The sequence below is a fragment of the Nomascus leucogenys genome, chromosome 19 (genome assembly GCF_006542625.1).
Source record: "Nomascus leucogenys isolate Asia chromosome 19, Asia_NLE_v1, whole genome shotgun sequence".
In the NCBI taxonomy this organism is placed as follows: Eukaryota; Metazoa; Chordata; class Mammalia; order Primates; family Hylobatidae; genus Nomascus; species Nomascus leucogenys.
In genome coordinates, this window is record NC_044399.1 from 47,754,922 (window position 1) to 47,779,529 (window position 24,608).

The 24,608-nt window shown below is 37.2% G+C and overlaps 1 protein-coding gene and 1 long non-coding RNA gene across 3 annotated transcripts in view; both read left to right on the top strand.

The window, feature by feature from the left end:
* Positions 1-24,608, top strand: part of SOS1 (SOS Ras/Rac guanine nucleotide exchange factor 1) — a 140,888-nt gene that overhangs the window by 67,348 nt on the left and 48,932 nt on the right. For both annotated transcript variants that reach the window (XM_003262763.4, XM_012501558.2), the window contains exons 6-8: positions 2,292-2,435; positions 19,134-19,244; positions 19,324-19,422. In XM_003262763.4, the coding sequence (XP_003262811.1) occupies positions 2,292-2,435; positions 19,134-19,244; positions 19,324-19,422 (354 nt within the window). The remainder of the gene's footprint in view (positions 1-2,291; positions 2,436-19,133; positions 19,245-19,323; positions 19,423-24,608) is intronic.
* On the top strand, positions 19,808-23,853 carry LOC115831554. The gene is made up of 3 exons (XR_004027079.1): positions 19,808-19,818; positions 20,886-20,890; positions 23,759-23,853. It is a non-coding gene; the product is annotated as an uncharacterized LOC115831554 (long non-coding RNA).

Sequence of the window (24,608 nt, forward strand, 5' to 3'; positions counted from 1 at the left end):
TCACTACAGAGGCTGGGATTGGGCTCAAGCTATGGCAATGAGTGAACATTAAAAAATAAAGGAGTAGATTATGGTGATGGTTGTACAAATCTATAAATATATTAAAGACCATTAAATTACTTTAAATGGATACACTGCATGATTTCTCAATAATGTTTCAATAAAGTTGCTTTAAAAAAAGAGTAAAGAAGAGGCAAAGGTTTCTGAGGACACAAAAATCAAGAACCAAAATGGCCAAAAAGCACATCAAAAGGTGTTCAACATCACTAATCATTAGAGAAATGCAAATTAAAACCATGACATACTACTACATACTCATTTGAAAGACTAAAATGTAAATGACTTATAATACCTCAATACTTGAGGAAGTAAACTAGTATATTTTGGAAAACAGTTCGGTAGTTCTGTCTCTTTTTTTTTCTTGGAATGTAGTCTCACTCTGTTGCCCAGGCTGGAGTGCAGGGCCGTGATCTTGGCTCACTGTAACCCCTGCCTCCCAGGTTCAAGCAATTCTCCTGCCTCAGCCTCCCATGTAGCTGGGATTACAGGTGTGTGCCACCACGCCTGGCTAATTTTTGTATTTTTACTAGAGGCGGGGTTTCACCATGTTGACCAGGCTGGTCTCGAACTCCTGACCTTAAGTGATCCGCCAGCCTCGGCCTCCCAAAATGCTGGGATTACAGGTGTGAGCCACCATGTCTGGCCAGTTTGGCAGTTCTTTATAACAATAAACATAAACTAACCATATTGCCCAGCAATTCTACTCCTAGGTTTTTACCCAGAAGAAATGAAGACATGTCCATGCAAAAAACTGGTTCATGAATGTTCATAGCAGCTTTATTTGTAATAGCCCCAAACTGGAAACAACCCAAATGTCCATCAGCAAGTGAATGTATAAACAAACTGTGGTATGACCATACAGTGGAATGCTACTCAGGAATAAAAAGAAATGAAATAGTTATGCGTGCAACAGCATGGGTGCATCTCAGAAGTATAAGCAAAAAACTAGGCACAAAAGACAATATATGATTCCATTTATTTAATATTCTAGAAAAGACATGTCTGTAGAGACAAAAAGGAGATCACAGGTTTCCTGGGAGTGAGGCATAGTAAGGGTTGATGGAAATGGGGACAAGAAAACTTCTTAAGATGATGAAAAGGTTCTGTATCTTGATTGTGTTGATGGTTAGAAGGGTGAATAACTACACAAAATCTCACCAAAAGAACATTTAAAATAGGAGTTTCTTATATAAACTATGCCTCAAAGTTGACTTGATAAATATAGTCACTGATAAAAAAAAGAAATCAAATAATAGTAACCAATTTTAATTTAAATACAAAATGGATATGGTTGCAGATTCTACATTGCAACTAACCCTTAAGAAACTACCATTTGTTGAATTTTAGTATAGTACCATAAAAGGATAGTCACTCTATTTATATGGAAAGTCCAGAATAGGCAAATCCATAGAGACAAAGTAGATTAGTGGTTGCCAGGCACTGGGGAGAGGAAAGGAATGGAGAGTGACTGTACTGGGTATTTAGATAGCCACCTTCCAGAAAAATCATAGGGTTTCTTCTTGTGGTAATGAAATGTTCTAGAATTTGATACTGGTGATGACTGCACAACCAATATTGAAAACCATTGATTAGTAACTACGCTTTTAACAAGTGAATTTTATGGTATGTGAGTTTTATCTCAATAAAATTTACACAGAGGAGCTAGATTTTTCGTATACTTCGCAATAATGTAGCACAACAGATTGTATGCAGAAATAGAAATGAAAATCCTGCTGTCTTCTAGTACGTTATATTAGAGATTTGCAAATGTAAAACATTGCCATTCTTCTACTAAATGTTTTTTGTTATGGCTTAAAAAAAATTTGGTTACTTTTTATAAAAGTGCTATTTATGTTAACACATAATGGGTTTATTATTTTTAATGAATTTTTTTTTGAAATTTTTGGTTTTAACTTCTGATATGGTAAACATTGAAATACATAGTTATAAACAAAAGGTTTTTAGAATCTTCAATAATTTTTAAGAGCGTGAAGGAGTCCTGAGACCAGAAAGTTACAAGACCACTGACCTAGAGAAATGTATTTGCAAATTGTACATCTTTGCAGAAGGAATTCTTGAATTGTCCTTTATTCATATTTGTAAGTCATTAAAATTTTTCACTGTGTCTGACATGTTAAATTTTGTGATTATAAAATGACTTATTGGCTCAAAATTTGTTTAATATTATAATAATACAGCCACACTGAATTAATGTGTTTTCCCCCAAACAGGATGTAGAAAATATATTTAGTCGCATAGTAGATATACATGAACTTAGCGTAAAGTTACTGGGCCATATAGAAGATACAGTAGAAATGACAGATGAAGGCAGTCCCCATCCTCTAGTAGGAAGCTGCTTTGAAGACTTAGCAGAGGTAAGTACTTCAATTATATACCCGAAAAGTCTGCATAAAAGCCTACATTTACATTAAAATTGAGAGTCTTACTTCTTTCCAGCTAAAGTCATAGATACTAATTGTTGACTGTTTATCTGTTATTGCTCCTTTTTCATAGGGTCATTGTCAGCATATGTTTCTGTTATCTTACCAAACAGAAAAAGTGGTCTCTTGTTAATTATAGAAAGACAGATACCGCCAAGGGGAGGTATTACAGCTGTCACCCGATGGCCTACTGTAAAAGGTTAAGAAATGTCAATAAATGACTATTAAGTAAGAGACCACAGAACTTGCACCTGAGGTCAGATTACTTGTGTTCCAGTCTAAGCTCTGCTGCTTATTAGTTGTGTGACCAGTGGCAAGTTATTTCATTTCTTTAAACCTCCATATCTTTATTTGTAAAATAAGAATGATAATACAGGTTGAGTATTTCTAATCCAAAAATCCCAAATCTGAAGTGCTCCAAAATCTGAAACTATTCCAACATGATGCTCAAAGGAAATGCTCATTGGAGCATTTCAGATTTGGGATTTTCAGACTCGGGATGCTGAAGCAGTAGGTATAATACAAATAATCCAAAATCTGAAATCTTAAACACTTCATTTTGAGTAAGAGATACTCGATCTGTAATCTCAGGATTTTTGTGAAAAATTAAATAACCTATCTGAAGTATTTACCTATCTACCTTCACATAGTAAGCTTACTCAGTATGTGATAACTGCATTATTATTTAGAATAGGAATGAGGTAAATAAGATAATAAGGTCCAGGACCTGGGTGATTCAGATACCACGAGATAGAAAGACAGGTAATAACTCCTCAGATATTTCAAATGCTAAAATACATGAGTCAGTCCTAATAAGTTAGCATTAAGAGTCATTCTGAGGTTTCTAGCATTTGCTGTGTTGTCACTCTAAAATCTACTCATTATGATACAGCATTGAGCTTGTAAAATATTTTTTTAATTAAGACTTTCAGGCAAAATAGAACGGTAAGTTCAAGCATCACCACAGCCCTTCCATTCCTGCTCCAAACACACATAAGTAATAAAGTATAAAAAGAAAAATGTGGAATATATATAACTAGACTTGAAAACAAGATCAGGAATGGAATAGACATTCAAGGTAGTGAGCTCTGGTATCTGGGTGTTTAGGCTCTTAAGGACAATGAATTGTTTCAAATGTGTTCCATGAAAGCCAGAGCAAGATTTCTTGCTCAAGTCCTTCCTTATAATAGGATGCTGTGAAAGTCTGCCAACCTGGTATCTACAGTAAAGTTTTCTAAAAAGTTGTGGACTTGACGTGGGGAGACAAAAACGTTGCCTTACAATAATAACTTAACAAAGTTTCCCACAACATTAAGCCAATATGAAGCCTGAACCCCTAAAGTCATTTTAAGAGCAGGTTCTAGTTTGGAAGAGTGATCATAAAGGAATGGGAGAAAAAAAGGAAACAAAACGTTAAGTCTCCCACTAAGAAGCATATAATACAGAATTCCAAAAAACAAGGCAAATTCTGATTCTCAGAATGATAATTAATAAAATCAACAATTGCAACATGAATTTATTCCAGATGAAATTGATTTTGTATAACAGACATACAAAAAGTTTAAAAGAAGTTTAGGATGCTGAAAGAGATAAGTGAAGGAATATGATCCGTTTATAAAGAAGATATTGTGAAACAAAAATAGGTGGAAAGGAAATGAGCAGATTTCTAGATATCAAAAGACAGAGATTTCGAGAATTAAATATACAAGCATTGAAATAACTCGTGTAGTATAACATTTGCTGGACCCAGTTCAAGGATAAAATTAGTAAATTGGAAGATGGAATTGAGGACTTCACTGAGAATGTGACACACAGACCAAGATAAGAAATACGAAAGGCCAATTGAAAGTAATAAGGATAGCCGGGCATGGTGGCTCACGCCTGTAATCCCAGCACTTTGGGAGGCCAAAGCAGGCAGATCACCTGAGGTCAGGAGTTCAAGACCAGCCTGGCCAATACGGTGAACCCCATCTCTACTAAAAATACAAAAATTAGCCGGGCATGGTGGTACATGTCTGTAATCCCAGCTACTCGGGATGCTGAGGCAGGAGAATCACTTGAACCCAGGAGGTGGAGGTTGCAGTGAGCCGAGATCGCACCACTGCAGTCCAGTGACAGAGTAAGACTCCATCTCAAAAAAAAGTAATAAGGATACACTGAGAGGCTTAGTATACATCTAATGGGAGTTCCAGACAAAGAGTGATGGAGAAACAATACTTGAAAAGATAAAAATGGAAAATTTTCAAGAAATGAGGACATTAGTTCCCAGATCAAAAATGAATTCCAAATATCGTTCAGGATAAATAAAAATAAACACACAGCTAAAAACATGGCAGTGAAACTATAGAACGTCAAAGATAAAGAGAAAATCTTGGATTGGGCTCAGTGGCTGATGCCTGTAATCCCAGCACTTTGGGAGACTGAGGTGGGTGGATTGCTTGAAGTCAGGAGTTCAAGACCAGCCTGGCCAACATGGTGAAACCCCATCTCTACTAAAAAATAGAAAAATTAGCCAGGCATGGTGGTGGGAGCCTGTAATCCCAGCTACTCAGGAGGCTGAGACATGAGAATTGCTTGAACCTGGGAGGCGGAGGTTGCAGTGAGCTAAGTTCGCGCCACTGTACTCCAGACTGGGTGACAGAGCAAGACTCTGTCTTAAAGAAAAAAAAAAGAAAATCTTAAAAGCTGTTAAGACAAAATATTTTGCGAAGGAACTATAATTAGAATGGCAGCACATTTCTCTTTAACAACAGAGGTTAACAGTCTGTTGAATAATATCTTTAAAGTACTAAGGTAAAATAGGATTTTCTACCCAACTACAGTATTATTCAAGAATGAGGACAAATTTTAAAATAATAAAGTTTGTAGAAGAAAGCATAAGTGTTCTTCTTCATGACCTGTGAAATACACAAAGATTTCTTAAACAGGACACAAAAGCGCTAACCATGAAAGGAAATAATTGATAAACTGGACTTCATTAGATGTAAGAATATCCATTCATCAAAAGACAAAATTAATAGAATGAAAAGGCAAGCTATAGACTGGAAGATAATATTTGTAATATACATAGCCAATGAAAGACATATCTGGGGTATATTAAGAACTCCTGGCTGGGCACGGTAGCTCATGCCTGTAATCCCAGCACTTTGGGAGGCTGAGGTCAGTGGATCACTTGAGGTCAGGAGTTTGAGATGAGCCTGGCCAACATGGTGAAACACTGTCTCTACTAAAAATACAAAATTAGGCGGGCATAGTGGTGCATGCCTGTCCTGGTTACTCGGGAATCTGAGGCAGGAGAATTACTTGAACTCGGGTGGTAGAGGTTGCAGTGAGCCAAGAGCACACCACTGTACTCCAGCCTGGGCGACAGAGCGAGACTCTGTCTGGAAAAGAAAACAAATGAAAAACCCAAAAACAAAATAACTCCTACGTACCTACAAATCAATAACTAAAACTTCAGGGTTTTTTTTATTTTGTTTTTTAGAAAATAGGCAAAAGACTTAAGTAGGTACTTCACACACACAAAAGATGCTCAACATTGTTATTCATCAAGGAAATGCATTTTGAAACCATGGAGCAGTTGGAAGTCTACTTACTGGTGGGGGCTAGGGTGTAATTTGGTACAGCCACTTTGGAAAACTGTTTGGTATATCTACTAGAGCTAAGCATACAATGTACCCTGTGACCCAGCATTTTAACTCTTGGGCATATACCAAACAAAAATGAGTGCTTATGTTGACTGAAAGACATATTTAAGAATGTTCGCAGTAGGTTTATTCATAATGGATAATTAGTGGTATATTCACACAAGAAAATGCTATCTGGCAATAAAAAAGAATAACTGCTGATAAAAGCAGCAACATAATATTGAGTATAATAAGACTCAAAGTACATACTATATTGATGTATAGGAAGTTCAGAAACGTATCTTTGGAAACAGATTATTAGAATAGTGGTTGACTGGGAAACATGAAGATTTCTGAGGTGCTAGAAATGTTCGATTTCTTTATCTGGGTGGTGGTTACAGAAATGCATTGTATACATATATTAAAAGTCATCAAATTACAGACTTTATGTAAAGTTATTCCTGAATTTATCAAAAATGAGGAAAAAGTGAGGAATAAATAAAAACCATTTCAAACATACAATGACCAAGAGCGTTTACTACTTATAGACACTCATTATAAGATGCATTGGATGGTGTTCTTTAGCAAGAAGGAAAGTTTTACTCAAAGGGAAGTCAAGAAATACAGGAACTAATGGTGAAAAAGAAATTGGTAGATGTAGGCCGGTGGCTTGCACCTGTAATCCCAGCACTTTGGGAGGCCAAGGTGGGCAGATCCACTTGAGGTCAGGAGTTCAAGACCAGCCTGGGCAATATGGTGAAACCCCATCTCTACAAAACACCAAAATTACTCAGGTGTGGTGGTGCGCACCTGTAGTCCCAGCTACTCTGGAGACTGAGGTAGGAGGATCACTTGTGCCCAGGAGGTTGAGATTTTAGTGAGCCAAATCATGCCACTGTGCTCCAGCCTGGGTGACAGACTGAGACACTGTCTCAAAATAAATAAATAAATAAAAAATTAGAAAGTGTGTTGATAAATTTAAAGAATTGCTGAATAGTTTTAAAAGTAAGTTTAAAGTTTTTCATCTTGGAAAGACTAAACTATATTTCTATGTATTAGTAACAAAATATACAGTATATAAAGTGGACTTGTGTTTATGATAGAAGAATAACTTGAAAAATTTATAGATAACCATATTTATTTTAAAAAACATTTAGGAAGATCACCAAAAGAACAGAAATACTACCTGTAGCTTATAATGTACAGATAGGGAAAAAGGAACTATAGTAATTTTTTTTATCATTTTCACTGATAATAGGAAAGAATAAATGAAGCAAACAAAAACAATGATAATGAAGATAAAATGATATGATATAAAAAAATGCAACTACATTAGTAACTCAGTATATACAAACTGATGAAACTCCGCCTATTTAAAGAGAGTAATTATATTTGATTTTTAAAAATTCACTTTAGGCCTGGCGCAGTGGCTCATGCCTGTAATCCCAGCACTTTGGGAGGCTGAGGCGGGTGGATCACAAGGTCAGGAGTTTGAGACCAACCTGGCCAACATGGTGAAACCCGGTCTCTACTAAAAAAAAAATACAAAAATTAGCTGGGCATGGTGGTTTGCACCTGTAATCCCAGATACGCAGGAGGCTAAGGAAGGAGAATTTCTTAAACCCAGGAGGCGGAGGTTGCGGTGAGCCTAGATCATGCCACTGCACTCCAGCCTGGGTGACAGAGCAAGACTCTGTCTCAAAAAAATAAATAATAAATAAAAATAAAATCCACTTTATGCAGCTTATAAAAGATGTTCTTAAAACAGAACCACAGAAATATTTTAAGATAAAGGGATGAAAAATCATAACATATAGAAACTAATCAAACCTGTATACCAATATTAATTCAAATTAACTGATAAAATTACACAAAGTAAGCACTGAGGAGGAAAAAAGAGAAACACTTCCTAATAGTAAAAGGGATACTATCATGAAGATACAGCAACCATTAATGTGTATGCACCTCATTATAAAGCCTCAAAATATAATAAGTAGAAACTGACAGAATTATAAGAAATGAAAAAAAATTGCTATCATAGGAAATTTTAACAGGTCTCCATCAGAAATTAACAGATCAAACAGAAAAAAGATTAGGCTACAGAAGATTAGACTAACACATTTGATTTTACAGACACACACACTCTCTCTCTCTTTCTCTCTCTCATTCACTCACACTCAATTAGCCCTCCATATCCATGGCTTCCGCATCTGTGGATTCAACCGACTGTGGATTGAAAATATTTTGGGGGAAAAAAAGCATAATTTTATCTGTACTAACATAATGTTGAGCACATTACAATACATTACATCAGGGTACATTACAATACCCTAAACAATACAGTATAACAACTCTTTACATAACGTACATTATATTAGGTAGAAGTAATATAGGGAATCCTCTGAAGGTTATATGCAAATACACCATTTTATATCAGGGACTTGAGCATCCCTAGATTTTGGTATCTGCGTGGGATCCTGTAATCAATCCCTCACTGATAAAAGGGACAACAGAGTGTGTGTGTGTGCATTTGTGTGTACACAGTCATCCCTCAGTATATGTGGGGAATTGGTTCTAGGACTCCCTGCAGATACCCAAATCCACATAAGTTCAAGTGCCACATCAGCCCTGCCAAACTTGCATAGGCCCTGTGGAACCCATATATACAAAAAGCCAGCCCTCAGTATACAAGGGTTTCTCATCCCACAAATACTGTATTTTTGATCCTCATTTGGTTGAAAAAAATCTGCATATAAGTGGATCTGTGCGGGTCTAACCCACGGGTTGTTCAAAGGTCAACTGTATATATCTTAATACTGTTGCCTTGAGGATTAAGTTTCAACTATAAAGTTTGCCGAGAGAAGTTTACAGTTTTACACATTTTTTGAAAAAGGAATAATTAAAAATGAATGAGTTAAGCTTTCAACCCAAGAAACAAGAAAGATAACAGGATACACCTAAGAGAATAATATGTAAGGAAGTAACGGAACAGAATGAATGAATTAGAAATTGATATAACAAAAGTTCTCATGGCTGATCAACGGGAAAAGGAAACACAAATACTAGATGTGATCTCGGCTCACTGCAACTTCCGCCTCCCAGGTTCAAGCAATTCTCATGCCTCAGCCACCCCAGTAGTTGAGATTACTGTGCCACCACTTTCGGCTAATCTTCGTATTTTTAGTAGAGACAGGGTTTTGCCATGATGGCTAGGCTGGTCTCCAACTCTTGGCCTCAAGTGATCTACCTGCCTCGGCCTCCCAAAGTGCTGGGATTGCATACGTGAGCCACCGTACCAGGCCTGTTTTTTAAATCATGGAAGAACACTAATATCCACTTCAAAATGTTTTAGAACTGTAATGAAATAACCTTTAAAATATGTGAAAGAGCAGCATCAATGTCCTAAGTTAAAAAACATTAAAAAATGAATAGTCAAAAGTGTATTTTAACAAATGACTTGCGGCATAGACCAGGTGTTGTGAATGCTATGGTTTGAATGTGTCCCCATATTTTATGTATTGGAAGTTTAATCTGTATATATTGATTGGAGGTGGGGCCTGTGGAGGTAATTAGGATTAGATAAGGTCATCAGGGTGGGGCCCCCATGATGGCAGGCCTGTTTTTATAAAAAAAGGAAGAGACCTGAGCTGACATGCTGTAGTCCCCTTGCCATGTGATGCCCTGCACTGCCTCAGGACTCTGCAGAGTCCCTACCAGCAAGAAAGCCCTCACCAGATGCACCTGCCTGTCTTGACCTTCTAGCCTCCAAAACTGTGGTAAATAAATTTCTTTATGAATTACCCAGTCTCAGGTATTTATTTATAGCAACAGAAAACAGCATGTGACAATGAGTTTTGCCAATCTTCAGGAAACAGTTAATCTTACTCTTTTGCAAATTGTTCCAGTGAATAGAGACATGAAGGGTAACTTATCAGGATTGTATGAATACATTATCAAAACTAGATAACGACAATACAAGAAAAAACTATGAGACATTCTCAGATACCAGCGAAATGGCAATGAAAAATCAGTTTATGATACAATAAAACATATGTCTAAATATATATCTTATGATGTTTACTCTTATGTGGTTTGACATTTTAAAAAGTTTTAATATAGTATTCTACTTTAGTAGGTTAAAATCTCAAGAAAAAGAGTTTCATAAAATTAAACATGCATTCATGAATTTCTTTAAAATGTTGGGCAAACAAGGAATAGAAGGGAACTTTCTTAACCTAATAAAGGACATTTACTAAAAATCTGTAAGAGATACAATAGTGGTTAAACTATAGCAAAACTAAGAAACTAGAAAAGAATACCACCATCACCACTTCTGTTCAGGACTCTAATAGCACTACCCAATACAAAAAGACAGAAAAGGAATACACAAGACAAAGTTGTCCTATTTGTAGTCAATATAATTATCTAGATAGCAAACTCAAGAAAATTTATATAATATTAAACTAGTTGGCAAGTTCATTATAGCTGTTGGATAAAAGATCAGCCTGTAAAAATTGGTAGCATTACTGTGCTCAGTTATAGTCCACTGAATATATAATATTTTTGAAGACCGCATTCACTATAGAAATCAGACCATAAAGTACCTGGAAGTAAACCTGACTAAAGATACACAGGACCTTTGTTTTAAAAAAAAAAAATCATAAAATTAGCCGGGCACGGTGGCTCACTCCTGTAATCCCAGCACTTTTGGAGGCTGAGGCGGGCGAATCACAACGTCAGGAGTTTGAGACCAGTCTGGCCAACATGATGAAACCCGATCTCTACTAAAAGTACAAAAAATTAGCTGGGCGTAGTGGTGGGCACCTGTGGTCTCAGCTACTCAGGAGGTTGAGGCAGGAGAATCACTTGAACCCGGGAGGCGGAGGTTGCAGTGAGCCGAGACTGTGCCACTGCACTCCAGCCCGGGTGACAGAGTGAGACTTCATCTCAAAAAATAAATAAATAAATAAAATTAGATTCATAAGGAATATCTGAATAAATGGAAACATATACTATGTTCATAGATGGAAAGACTCAGTACTGTAATGATACCAGTTGTCCCCCAGGTAATCTATAAATTTTAGTGCATAGCAAGCTGATCCTAAAATTCACATGTTAAGAATGAGGAGCAAAAATAACAATTTTGAGGAAGAACAAGTTGAGCGGACTTGTTCTTGTCCCCTCAAGTACTTGTTAGGTAAAGTAACCGTTAGATAAAGTCTTGCCATATATTAAAACATACTATGAAGCCAGAGTAAACAAGAGTGTAGTATTGGTGCAGGTAACAATTAGGTAGCAGAACAGAATAAAGAGCCCTGAAAAAAATATATACATAGATATTCCTCCTGATGTGTGACAGATATTACATTAATCAGTAGAGAAAGAATGAACTCATTAATAAATGATACTGGGTCATACCTGGTTAAATGGAAAAAAATTCATTCCATAACATATAATTCACAGAAAGTACTCAACAGATTAAAAATCTAAAAATGAAGAGTAGAACTTCAAAAGAAAATATAGGAGAACATATTTATGACTTTGACATAGGAAGATTTCTTAACACATAGAGTAAACCAGAAAGGAAGAGATTAAGTTTTAAAACTTCTGTTCAAGAAAAGACACCATAGTTATAAGGGAAGCACAAATGAAGTTGGAACCGTGTACCATATCCGAAAATTAATTCAAAATGGATCAAAGACAATGTTAAGATCTAAAGCTATAAAACTCTTGGAAGAAAACAGGTCTGAATCTTCGATTTGGCAAAGAATACTTAGATAATGCCAAAAGCACAAGCTATAAAAGAAAAAGTAGATAATTTGGACTTCTTCAAAATTAAAAACTCTGTGTTTTAAAGGACACCATCAAGAAAGCAAAAGACAGCCTACAGAAAGGGAAAAAATATTTGCAAATGATATTTCTGATAAGAGTAGTATTCAGTGTATATAACAAAAAAACCCAATTTAAAAATGGGCAAAGGGGGCCGGGCGCGGTGGCTGACGCTTGTAATCCCAGCACTTTGGGAGGCCGAGGCGGGCGGATCACGAAGTCAGGAGATCGAGACCACGGTGAAACCCCGTCTCTACTAAAAATACAAAAAATTAGCCGGGCGTGGTGGCGGGCGCCTGTAGTCCCAGCTACTTGGAGAGACTGAGGCAGGAGAATGGCGTGAACCCGGGAGGCAGAGCTTGCAGTGAGCCGAGATCGCACCACTGCACTCCAGCCTGGGCGACAGAGCAAGACTCCATCTCAAAAAAAAAAAAAAAAAATGGGCAAAGGATTTGAATAGATGTTTCTTCAAGGAAGATATATAAATGGCCAACATGGTACATTAAAAAAAGCTCAACATCATTAGAAATTAGGGAAATGCAAATCAAAACCACTATGAAGCCTGGGCAACATAGTGAGACCCTGTCTTTACAAAAATTAGAAAATTTGCCCAGGATGGTGGTGTGCACCTGTGGTCCCAGCTACTCGGTGTCAGGGTGGGAGGACTGCTTGAGCCCAGGAGGTTGAGGCTGCAGTGAGCCATGATCACATGATTGCACTCCAGCCTGGGTGACAAGGTTAGACTCCATCTCTAAAAGAAAAAACATTATGCAGTACCACTTCGCATCTACTAAGATGGCTAAAATTTAAATAAAGGGAAAGTAACGTGTTCATGAAGATGTGGAGAAATTGAGACCCTCGTATTTTGCTGACAGAGATATAAAACAGAGCAACTGCTTGGAAAACAGTTTGCTGGTTTCTCAAAAAGTTAAACAGAATTACCATATGATCCAGAAATTTCACTCCTAGGTATATACCCAAAAGAATTAAAAGCAGAGATTCAATCATGTACTTGTATGCGAACATTCATAGCAGCAGCATTCACAATAGCCAAAAGCTGGGAACAACCCACATGTCCATCAACAGATGAATGGTTAAGTTAAATGTATATGGTAAATACATTACAGTAGAATATACAGTGGAATATAATTCAGCTTAAAAAGGGATAAAATTCCAATATATGCTACAACATGGATGAACCTTGGAAACGTTATGCTAATAAAATAAGCCAGACACAAAAGGACAAATATTGTATGTTTCCACTAATATGAGGTAACTGGAGTAGTCAAATTTATAGAGACAGAAAATAGAAGTTACCAAGGGTTATGGGGAAGAGGCAATCATCAGTTACTGTTTAATGGATACAGAGTTTCAGTTTGGGATGATAGAATAGTTCAGATCTGGAAATGGACAGTTGCACATTGTCTATTAATGTCACTTAATTGTACACTTAAAAATGGCTAAAATGGAAATTTTCATATGTATATTTTACCACAATATAAAAAAATTAAAAGGGAGTGTGAAGCATGCTACAACATGGATGAACTTTGAAAATGTAATGCTGAATGCAAGAAGCCAGTCACAAAAGACTACATATTGTATGATTCCATTTACATGTAATATCCAGAATAGGCAAATCCATGGAGACAAAAAGTAGATTCATGGTTGCCTAGGGCTAAGGGGGTTTAGGGGATTGGGAGGTAATAGCTGAAGAGTGTGTGATTTCTTTGAGGAGGTGATAAAAATATTCCAAAATAGATTATGATGATAGTTGCACAATTCTTTTAAACTAAAAATCATCTAATTTTGCCCATTAAATGGGTGAACTGAATGTATATGAATTATATCTCAAAGCTATTTTTAAAAACTATCAATTTAACATGTAAAGTCAAGCTAATAAAAATGGTCAAAAGCTATTAATAAACAATTCTCAGAAGAGAAGATACAAATAAATGGCCCACAACCATAAAAGTAGATTCTCAACCTTACTAGTAATCAGGGAAATACATATAAAAATAACACTGGCATAGTCTCACAACATCAGGCTAACAAACTTTAAGTCTGATAGTATCAAATGTTGACAAGGAAGTGAACAACTGGGAAAAATCACCGCTGCTAAGTATATAAATTGATATAATCACTTTGGAAAGCAACTTCCCCTTCTAGTTTACATGCTCTAAAAAATATTCATGCATATGTGCACACTAAGTTATACAGGCATACCTAAGAGATAGCGTGGCTTAGGTTTCAGACTACTGCAATAAAGTGAATATCACAATAAAGCAAGTCACTATTTTTTTGGCTTACAGTGCATATAAAAGTTATGTTTACACTATCCTGTGGTCTAGTAAGCATGCAATAGCATTATGTCTAAAACAACATACATACCTAAATTTAGAAATACGGCTAAAAAATGCTAACGATCATCTCAGCCTTCAGTGGGTCATAATCTTTTTGCTGGTGAAGGGTCTTGCCTTGATGTTGATGGCTGCTGAAGGTTGGGGTGACTGGCAGTTTAAAAAATAAGCAACAATGGGGTTTGACACAACTGTTGGCTCTTTCTTTTATGAAAGATTTCTGTGTAGCCGGTGATGTTGTTTGATAGCACTTTACCCACAGTAGAAATTCTTTCAGTATTGGAGTCAATCCTCTCAAACTCTGCCACTGCTTTATCAACTAAGTTGATGTAATATTCTAAGTCCTTTGTTGTCATAAAATTGTTCATAGTATTTTCACCAGGAGTAAGTTCCATCTGAAGAAACAACTTTTTTTTTTTTTTTTTTTTTTTTTTTTGAGACAGTCTCATTTCGTTGCCAGGCTGGAGTGCAGTGGTGTGATCTCGGCTCACTGCAACCTCTCCCTCCCGGGTTCTAGCGATTCTCCTGCCTCAGCCTCCCGAGTAGCTAGGACTACAGGCGTGTGCCACCATGCCCAGCTAATTTTTGTATTTTTAGTAGAGACAGGGTTTCACCATGTTGGCCAGGATGATCTCGATCTCTTGACCTCGTGATCTGCCCGCGTTGGCCTCCCAAAATGCTGGGATTACAGGCGTGAGCCACCGCGCCCAGCCAAGAAACCACTTTCTTTGTTCATCCATAAGAAGCAAATTCTCCATTCAAGTTTTTTTTTTTTTTTTTTTTTTTGAGACGGAGTCTTGCTCTGTCACCCAGGCTGGAGTGCAGTGGCACGATCTCGGCTCACTGCAAGCTCCGCCTCCCGGGTTCATGCCATTCTCCTGCCTCAGCCTCTCCGAGTAGCTGGGACTACAGGCGCCCGCCACCACGCCCGGCTAATTTTTTTTTTGTATTTTTAGTAGAGACGGGGTTTCACCATGGTCTTGATCTCCTGACCTCGTGATCCGCCCGCCTCGGCCTCCCAAAGTGCTGGGATTACAAGCGTGAGCCACCGCGCCCGGCCTCTCCATTCAAGTTTTATCATAAACCTGCAGCAATTCAAGTCACATCGTCAGGCTCCACTTCTAATCCTATTTCTCTTGATATTTCCACCACATCTACAGTTACTTCCTCCAACTGAAGTCTTGAACTCTTCAAAGCCATCCATGAGAGTTGGAATCAACTTCTTCCAAACTCCTGTTAATGTGGATATTTTGACCTTTCCCATAAATAACGAATGTTCTTAGTGGCATCTAGAAAAACCCTTTCCAGAGGGTTTTCAGTTGATTTTATCCAGCTACAACAGAGGAATCACTATCTATGGCAGTTACAGCCTTATGAAACATATTTGTGAAATAATAAAACTTGAAGGTCAAAATTATTCCTTGATCCAAGGGCTGCAGAATGGATGTTGTGTTAAGAGACTTGAAAACAACAAATCTCCTTGTATATCTCCATCAGAGCTCTCAGGTGTCTAGGTGCAATGTCAATATTTTGAAAGAAAAAAATTTTTTTTTCTGAGCAGTTGCTCTCAATAGTGGGCTTAAAATATTCAGTAAACCATGTTGTAAACAGTTGTACTATCATCCAGGCTTCGCTGTTCCATTTATAGGGCACAGCCAGAGTAGATTTAGCATAGTTCTTAAGGGCCTATAATTCTTAAGGGATTTTCAGAATGGTAAGTGAACACTGGCTCAATAATAATGGTGAAGAAGTTTGAAATATTTCGACACACAGACGAAATTAGCACATGCTGTTGGAAAAATGGGGCCAAAAGACTTGCTTCACACAGGGTTGCCACAAATCTTCAACTTGTTAAAAAAAAAAAAAAAGGCAATATCTGCAAAGCACAATAAAGTGAAGCACAATAAAGTGAAGTGTACCTGCATACCAAGTGCAAATTACAGAACTTTTTTTTATAATTGTGAAGAACAAGAAACGGTTATCTATCAGTGGAGAATGGATTAGAGAAAACTGATACATTCATACAGTAGAATATTAGAGTTTTAAAATAAACTGAAAGGAACTGTATAATCAAAATAGATAAATCTTGAAAAAACTTTGAGTATAAAAAGCAACTTATAGATGAATGTATACATTATATTTATATAAAGTTTGAAAGTATGCAAAACAACACGTTGCTTTGTTTCTTGATACATATGTAATTATGATATAAAAAAGTACATGGGAAGGAAAAGATTCAAATTCAAGGTAATGACTACCTCTGGTGATCAGCAGGAGATAAGCTTATGAAAGGGAGCCTAGAGGAGTTAATTACGTCTATATTGTTTTATTTCTTTTCTAAAAAGCTGAGGCAGATATTATAAAATGTTGAGCTTTTTTGAGTTCAATGGTGGGTATAATTAGTTTAGGCTGTTCTGTACTTTTCTGTCAATTATGTGCATTGACAATTAAATTTTATATTTCCTATGAATATTGTTACATTTTAGCCAATGAACCTATCATAAAATCATCTATTAACTCATACCAACTCTCAGAATTGCTTACCATTCTAAAAATTTGTCTTTAAGAATAAAACTTTGTGAAGAGAGTTTGGATTCTTTGTTAATGGTTGATTTTTTTTTTCTCTTGAGATTAGCTGTTTCAAAATGATAGTACTAGCTGCTACCATTTATGCAGTGCTTACTCTGTGCCAGACACTATTAAAAAGCACTTTACTTGTATCTCATTTAGTTCTGTAAACAACCCTGTGAAATAATTATTATTCACATTTGCAGTGGGAAACAGGCTTAGAGAAAGTACGTAGTTCATCAAAGGTTACACAGCTAATAAATAGTAGGGTTAGAATTGGAATGTGCATCTCTATGACTCCAAAACCCATGCTTTAAGCCACATTGTAAAGCCTTTTCTTTACCTGTAGTTATAAAAATTGTATAATAAATTAGCGCTTATTGAAAGGGGAGGAGGGCAAACATGTCTGTGGCATATGATCATTTCTGAATTGGAAGAGACCTAAGCTATAAGCATCTCTTCACATTTTTAGTCTTCTCTCCCATCCACTGTATTCATGCCTGACTCCATCCTCTTGTTATTTTTGAAACTTTACTATCAATTTCTTTAAAACATAATAGACTCCAATTTCTGGTGTTATGATAGCAATTTTTAGTTGAGAAGAAAGTTGAAGGAGTTAAAAATTGGGAAGTCACCTAGGAGCCAGCTCAAGGAATCCAGTATGACTTGGAAGTTTACATGCCATATTGCAAAATGCAACAACCAGAACTCACGTCTTCTGATTTCTGATCTGGTGGTATTACTATTCAATCATTTCTTAAAAAGCAATCTGAGGCCAGGCGCAGTGGCTCACACCTGTAATCCCAGCACTTTGGGAGGCTGAGGTAGGAGGATCACTTGAGTCCAGCAGATCAAGACCAGCCTGGTCAGGCCGGGCGCGGTGGCTCACACCTGTAATCCCAGCACTTTGGGAGGCCGAGGCGGGCGGATCACGAGGTCAGGAGATGGAGACCATCCTGGCTAACATGGTGAAACCCTGTCTCTACTAAAAATACAAAAAAAATAGCCAGACGTGGTGGCGGGTGCCTGTAATCCCAGCTACTCTGGAGGGTGAGGCAGGAGAATGGCGTGAACCTGGGAGGCGGAGCTTGCAATGAGCCTAGATTGCGCCACTGCACTCCAGCCTGGCCGACAGAGGGAGACTCCGTCTCAAAGAGAAAAAAAGAAAAAAACGACCAGGGTGGTTAACATGGCAGAAACCCTGTCCCTACAAAGTACACAAAAAATATAACCAGGCACTGTGGTGTGTGCCTGTGGTCCCAGATACTCAGGAGACTGAGGTGGGAGGATTGTTTGAGTCCAGGGGGCAGAGGTTGTAGTGAGCCAAGATTGCACCACCGCACTCTAGCCTGGGTGACAGAGTAAGACCAAGACCCTGTTTCAAAAATAAAAGCAATCTGAAAAATAACATTAAAGGTGATTTAATTCATAACCACCTTTCATTGTTTCATTCCCTTCTGCCTTTTTCTACTATGCTCCTCCACTAGATGTCCTATTCCTCTTGCTAGAATTACCCTTTATGGAAATGAGCTCATGCTAGAATCTAGAGCACCATTTTCATAATAGTTTTATACCAGGAATAGAGCACAAGATAGAAGAGTAGCGACTCTGTTTCTCCTTCTAAAATCAAGATACCTACTCTCTTTTTCCACAGTAATCTTCAAAACCAGTAGATTCTGGTGTTTTTAACTGAGCCATTAGAATTTAGTTTATTGATTGGTGACATTAATGATGGCAAAATTTTGGGCAGTTCGGATTTTGTTTAATTGTTTTGTGAAATTATCACAATGAATTTTAGATGACATGAACTGTTACTTCTGGTTTATAGAATATGAAAGTACATGTCCACCACTGAGAACTATAAAAACATGTCTGGCTTCAGTATTCTAAATGTTTATACCTTACCTAGTTGTACATATCTATATTCTTTGTTGTTCAAGTTAAGCTTTGTTTTCTAGAACCAAAAGTCTGCCCACTCTTATGGCCATGTTTATTGATAATACTCTACTGGAAACCTTTAATGAGAGCTGTTATATAAGGATTCTATTATTCATCAGAAATAACTGATTTACTCTCTTACTTGAGAATATTGGGACCTTTTCTATTAAAATCATAATTAGTAGTCATATAATTTTTGTTTAGAGACTTTCAAAGAAATACATAATTGTGCTCGCATAGTTGTGCCCCATAATTAAATCTTTCTGTGTTTGTAATGGTAGATTATTTATGTTTTACCTTCTTTATTTTCTAAGGAACTGGCATTTGATCCATATGAATCGTATGCTCGAGATATTTTGCGACCTGGTTTTCATGATCGTTTCCTTAGTCAGTTATCAAAGCCTGGGGCAGCACTTTATTTGCAGGTATAGTAATTTTTAAATCAAGATGTACAATGTCTGAAAAGTAAACTTAAAAAAAAAATTAAATCACTTTTTTTTCTAGTCAATAGGCGAAGGTTTCAAAGAAGCTGTTCAATATGTTTTACCCAGGCTACTTCTGGCCCCTGTTTACCACTGTCTCCATTACTTTGAACTTTTGAAGGTAAGAAAACTCTTTATTGTTATTTATAACATATTCAAGTGTGAATTTTTTTTGCTACTTCATTTGTAAATTATTATGTGAGTACCCTGCACATTAGTGTGTTTCTGTTTTCTTTTTCCAGTTAAGAAGCAAATGGAAATCAGTCTGCAAAAGGGTAGCATATTTTCTCGTTCTAGTAGTGAATTTTATTTTTGTTGTTTTTTAATTTTTTGTTTTTTCTTTTTATTTTTGGTTTTTGTAGTGAATGTTAAAGCAATTGTCAGATATTTTTATCTTGTACCTTTACTTTTTGTTTACATGGCTGATTCTTTGAAAACAACCTTGGATTTATGCATCACAGTTTCCATTTGGGGACCTCAGCAGACTCAGGGACTCAGTGTGAGGATAAGGGAGCCAGTGTGAGGATAAGGCCAAAGTAATGGGGAAGGTTAGTTTACCTGACTTTCATAGCTCAAGTTTGCAACTATTTCTATTAAACTGTTTATCATTACTTTAGAAACAATAAATTTATATAATCTCAGTGAAAATTGCCCATTTGATCACAGTTCAAAATATTAAGCACTGACTGAAAGGAAAGGGGTTGTCTCTTTTTTCTTTTCCTATTATATGCTGAAATTAAATAAAAGTCTGTATAAATTATAATTCAGTAGTGTAGCTCAAAGTGATATTCTCTCTACCTTTAATGGACTAGCCTTGTAAAGACAAAAGAAGACATGCATCAATAGCATTATTATTTCTTTAGCTTTCAAATGAGTATTTGTTTCATCAAAGAAAACTTCTGTTTAGTATCATGATTCTTTTATGGAGAACATATTACTGGAAATCATATAGTTTGCAGATGATAAAATAGGTTCTCTGTAATGAATCAATGAATGAATAGAAGGTCTGTGAATTTATTAACAGTAAACTGGAGGAACTTTCATCCTTACATTTTCTCAGGTCTCTGCACTGCATAGTAGTCATTTGGAATTCAGTTTGATTTCTCAATTAGGAATGTTTACATTGAGAAAGGACTAAGGGAGTTAAAAGGTATTTTTAATCACTAGGCAGAAATGACAAAGCTCTTAGCAATAGCACACCATTTAAGTTCTTTGGAAATACAGGATGAGTATCTTAAGAGGATAATCAAGAGAGGAAGCATTTAGTATGTAAAATCTTTAGAAAGAATTCATTATTACTAACTATAGTTATAATGGGACATTTACACACTGTTTTGATATATAGAATTTTTCTTTGTAATGGTTTCTCTAATAATGGGATTTTTTTTTTTTTACCTGAGCCTGTAATGAAATTCAGAAAGATTCAAAGGCCATATAAAATCTTAAGGCTGTTATCAATTTATAAATAAAAACAAGAAGGCCAGGTGTGGTGGCTCACGCCTGTGGTCCCAGCACTTTGGGAGGCTGAGGCAGGAGGATTGCTTGAGCCCAGGAGTTCAAGACCAGCTTGGGCAACATGGCAAGACCCTGTCTCTACAAAAATAAAAATAAAATTAGCTGGGAATGGTGGTGCATACCTGTGGTTCCAGCTACTCAAAAGGCTGGGCAGGAGGAACACTTGAGCTCGGGAGGTGGAGGCTGCAGTGAGCCATGATCATGCCTCTGTACTCCAGCCTGAGAAACAGAGCAAGCCCCTGTCTCAAAAAAACAAAACAAAACAACCTCCCCCCTCCAAATGAACCCAAGAAGCTTTGATGAAAGTTCAGAAGGCTATAAAACCCAATCATCTTAATAATATAAAAGAAAGTTTTACTCCTTCAAGTGTAGGCAATTAAAATTTCTAAAATTATAACTTACATTAATAAAATTTTAATAAGTGCATCATTTAGCAATATAAGATTTCTACTGATTTAAGCATGTGTATCCCTGGTTCGTATTACTGCCTAAGTTATATTGCAAAGTTAGCAGTATATTGGGCAGGAAATTTTGCCTAATTAGTCCACAAGGCTTTCATCACTTTTTTTTTTTTTTCTGTGCACCTATAATCCCAGATACTCAGGAGGCTGAGGCAGGAGAATCACCTGAACCTGGGAGGCGAAGGTTGCAGTGAGCCAAGATCACGCCATTGCACTTCAGCCTGGGCAAAAAGAGCAAAACTCCATCTCGGAAAAAAAAAAAAAGAAAAGAAAAAAAGAATTTCCTAGCAGCCCTGGATATGCCAAATGTGTTCAGGGTTCCATGGGTATCCCGGTTCATATTACTGCCTCTTCGCTTGTCCTTTTTTCCCATTTATCTGGAATTCCTCTTCTACCCTCTCCAGGCTGGAGTGCAGTGGCGTGATCTCAGCTCACTGCAACCTCTGCCTCCCAGCGTCAAGCGATTCTCCTGCCTCAGCTTTCCAAGCAGCTGGGATTAATTACAGGTGTGTGCCACCACACCCGACTAATTTTGTATTTTTAGTAGAGACAGGGTTTCACCATGTAGGCCAGGCTGGTCTCGAACTCTTGACCTCAGGTGATCTGCCCACCTCGGCCTCCCAAAAGTGCTGGATTTCAGGTGTGAGTCATCATGCCCAGAGTGAGTTCCTTCCTTTCTTTACATACATCTCTTTTGAGAACTTGTCCCGTTTTTATTGTCTGCCTTATCATTCAACTGTTTGCTGTGTGAAGAATGGAGCCCTGTTATCTTTGAATTCTCATACCTATTACAGTGTCTGGCATTTAGGCATTCAATAAATGCTTGTTAAAAAATGAATGGCAAAAAATATATATACATTTTCCTTTAAATTCTTATGTCTTATATTTTAAAGAAAATTTAATTGTAAATTTTATATAATTACATTTATTTTGGAAACAGGTAGAATGCCTTAAAACTTTACAAAGTCAAAAGATAAGTTTAGCTATTAATAGTATAAGACTTTTGAACACAAACAATAAAATGGTGGTTACCAGAGGCTGGAGGGTAGGGGAGTAGGGAGATACTGGTCAAATGACACAAATTTCAGTTAGGTGTAAATTCAAGAGATCTTTGTACATCATGGTAACTACAGTTAATAACAATACATTGCATATTTGAAAACTGATAAGAAAGTAGATATTGTGTTCTCACCACAAAAAAAGTATGTGTTAATGCACATGTTTTAAGTAGCTTGATGTGGCCATTCCAGATTATATACATCTATCAAAAGATCCTATTATATACCATAAACATAGGATTTTTACTTGTTGATTAAAAAATAAATTAAAAATAGTATGACTTTAATGCTACTAAAACTGAAAAAATACTCTTTCCTTCAGCAGTTAAAGATAGCAGTCAAGTCTTCAGACTCTTTAACTTGAAAAGTTAAAGTTAATTTTTTTTATGAAGTAAAAAAACTTCCTTTGTGCCCTTTTGAAAACCATATTGCTTCAATAATGTGATTTTTGTATGTGAATTAAACAAATTTAGATTTCTTTCTTGGGGCTAAGTAAATATATTGACCAGTATTTTATTTTGTTTTTATTTTATTTTGAGACAGAGTCTCACTCTGTCACCCAGGCTGGAGTGCAGTGGCACGATCTTGGCTCACTGCAAACTCTGCCTCGCAGGCTGAAGTGATTCTCCTGCCTCCCAAGTAGCTGGAATTACAGACGCCCACCACTATGCCTGGCTAATTTTTGTATTTTTAGTAGACACAGGGTTTTGCCATGTTGGCCAGGCTCGTCACGAACTCATGACCTCAAGTGATCTGCCCACCTCGGCCTCCCAAAGTGCTGGGATTATAGGTGCGAGCCCCCACACCTGGCCTGACCAATATTTTAAAGGTTAGCATTTCAGTACATGTCTGGTTCCACAAAAGTATTAACTTTTTCTTTGTTCTTTAGACATAGGATTTTATCTCCCTCTCCCCAAGATGCACCCAAACAAACCTTAGAAAAAACCATCCAGGATGACTTTGAATTCCCTAGAGAATTGCCTATTCTTTTTCTTGTATGCTGGGTCCTTGTAACCTAGGGGAAAGTAAGTTTCCCTCTATTTTAAAATTCAGGTTGAAGTCTGTGTTGTTATGTGTACATGAGTGTATTTGGTTTCGTAAGGCTGCCACAGTAAAGTACCACAAACTCAGAGGCTTATATAAACAACAGAAATTTATTCTTTCACAGTTCTGGAGGTGAGGAATCTGAAATCAGGGTGTGGGCAGGGCCACACTTCCTCTAAAGGCTCTAAGGAAGAATCCCTGCTGCCTCTGCCTAGCTTCCGGTGGACCCCAGCAATTCTTGGTGGTCCTTGGCTTATAGATGCCATCACTCCCGTCTTTGCCTCCATCTGCACATCAAGTTCTTTACAGCTTCACGTTCTTCTCTATGTGTCTGCATCCAAATCTCCCTTTCCTTTCTCTTACAAAGACACCAAGTCAGTGGATTTAGGGCTCACTCTTATCCAGGATGATCTCATCTCAACTTGATTACATTTGCAAAGATCCTATTTCCAAAGAAGATCACATTCATAGGTACCAGGGGTTAGGACTTGAATATATCTTTCATGGGGGACACAATTCAACCCTTAACAATAAGTTTTTGGTACACTATGAAAATTAAATTTTTGTTGTTCTGATTCTCCAGCGTATACACTGGCTACACTGGCTTTATACGCTGGCTTCCCCTTAACACCCCCATCCCTCTTTTTTAGAGATAGGTCTCGCTGTCACCCAGGTAACTGAGACTACAGGCATGCACCACCATGCCCAGCTAATTTTTTTAAATTATTTTTTGGTAGAGACAAGGTCCCATTTTGTTGTCCAGGCTGGTCTCAAACTCCTGGCCTCCGAACGTGCTGGGGTTAATGGCATGAGCCACTGCACCCAGCCTTTTTTTTTTTTTTTTTTTTTTCCCTCTTTCGCTTTTTTTTTTCTGTTTTCTTTTTTTGCATTAGGCCAATTAATCATTTCATCCTGATCTTAGATTTTTTTATTTTTATTTATTTATTTATTGAGATGGAGTCTTGTTCTGTCACCCAGGCTGGATTGCAGTGGTGCTATCACAGCTCACTGTAACCTCGACCATCTGGGCTCAAGTGATTCCTCAGCCTCACTGAGGAATCACTTGTAGCTGGGACCACAGGCACATGCCACCACGCCTGGCAAATTTTTTAAAATTATTATTTGTAGAGATGAGATGTCACTCTGTTGCCCAAGGTGGTCTCAAACTTCTGGGCTCAAGGGCTTCTCCCACCTAGACCTCCCAAAGTACAGGGATTATAGGCGTAAGC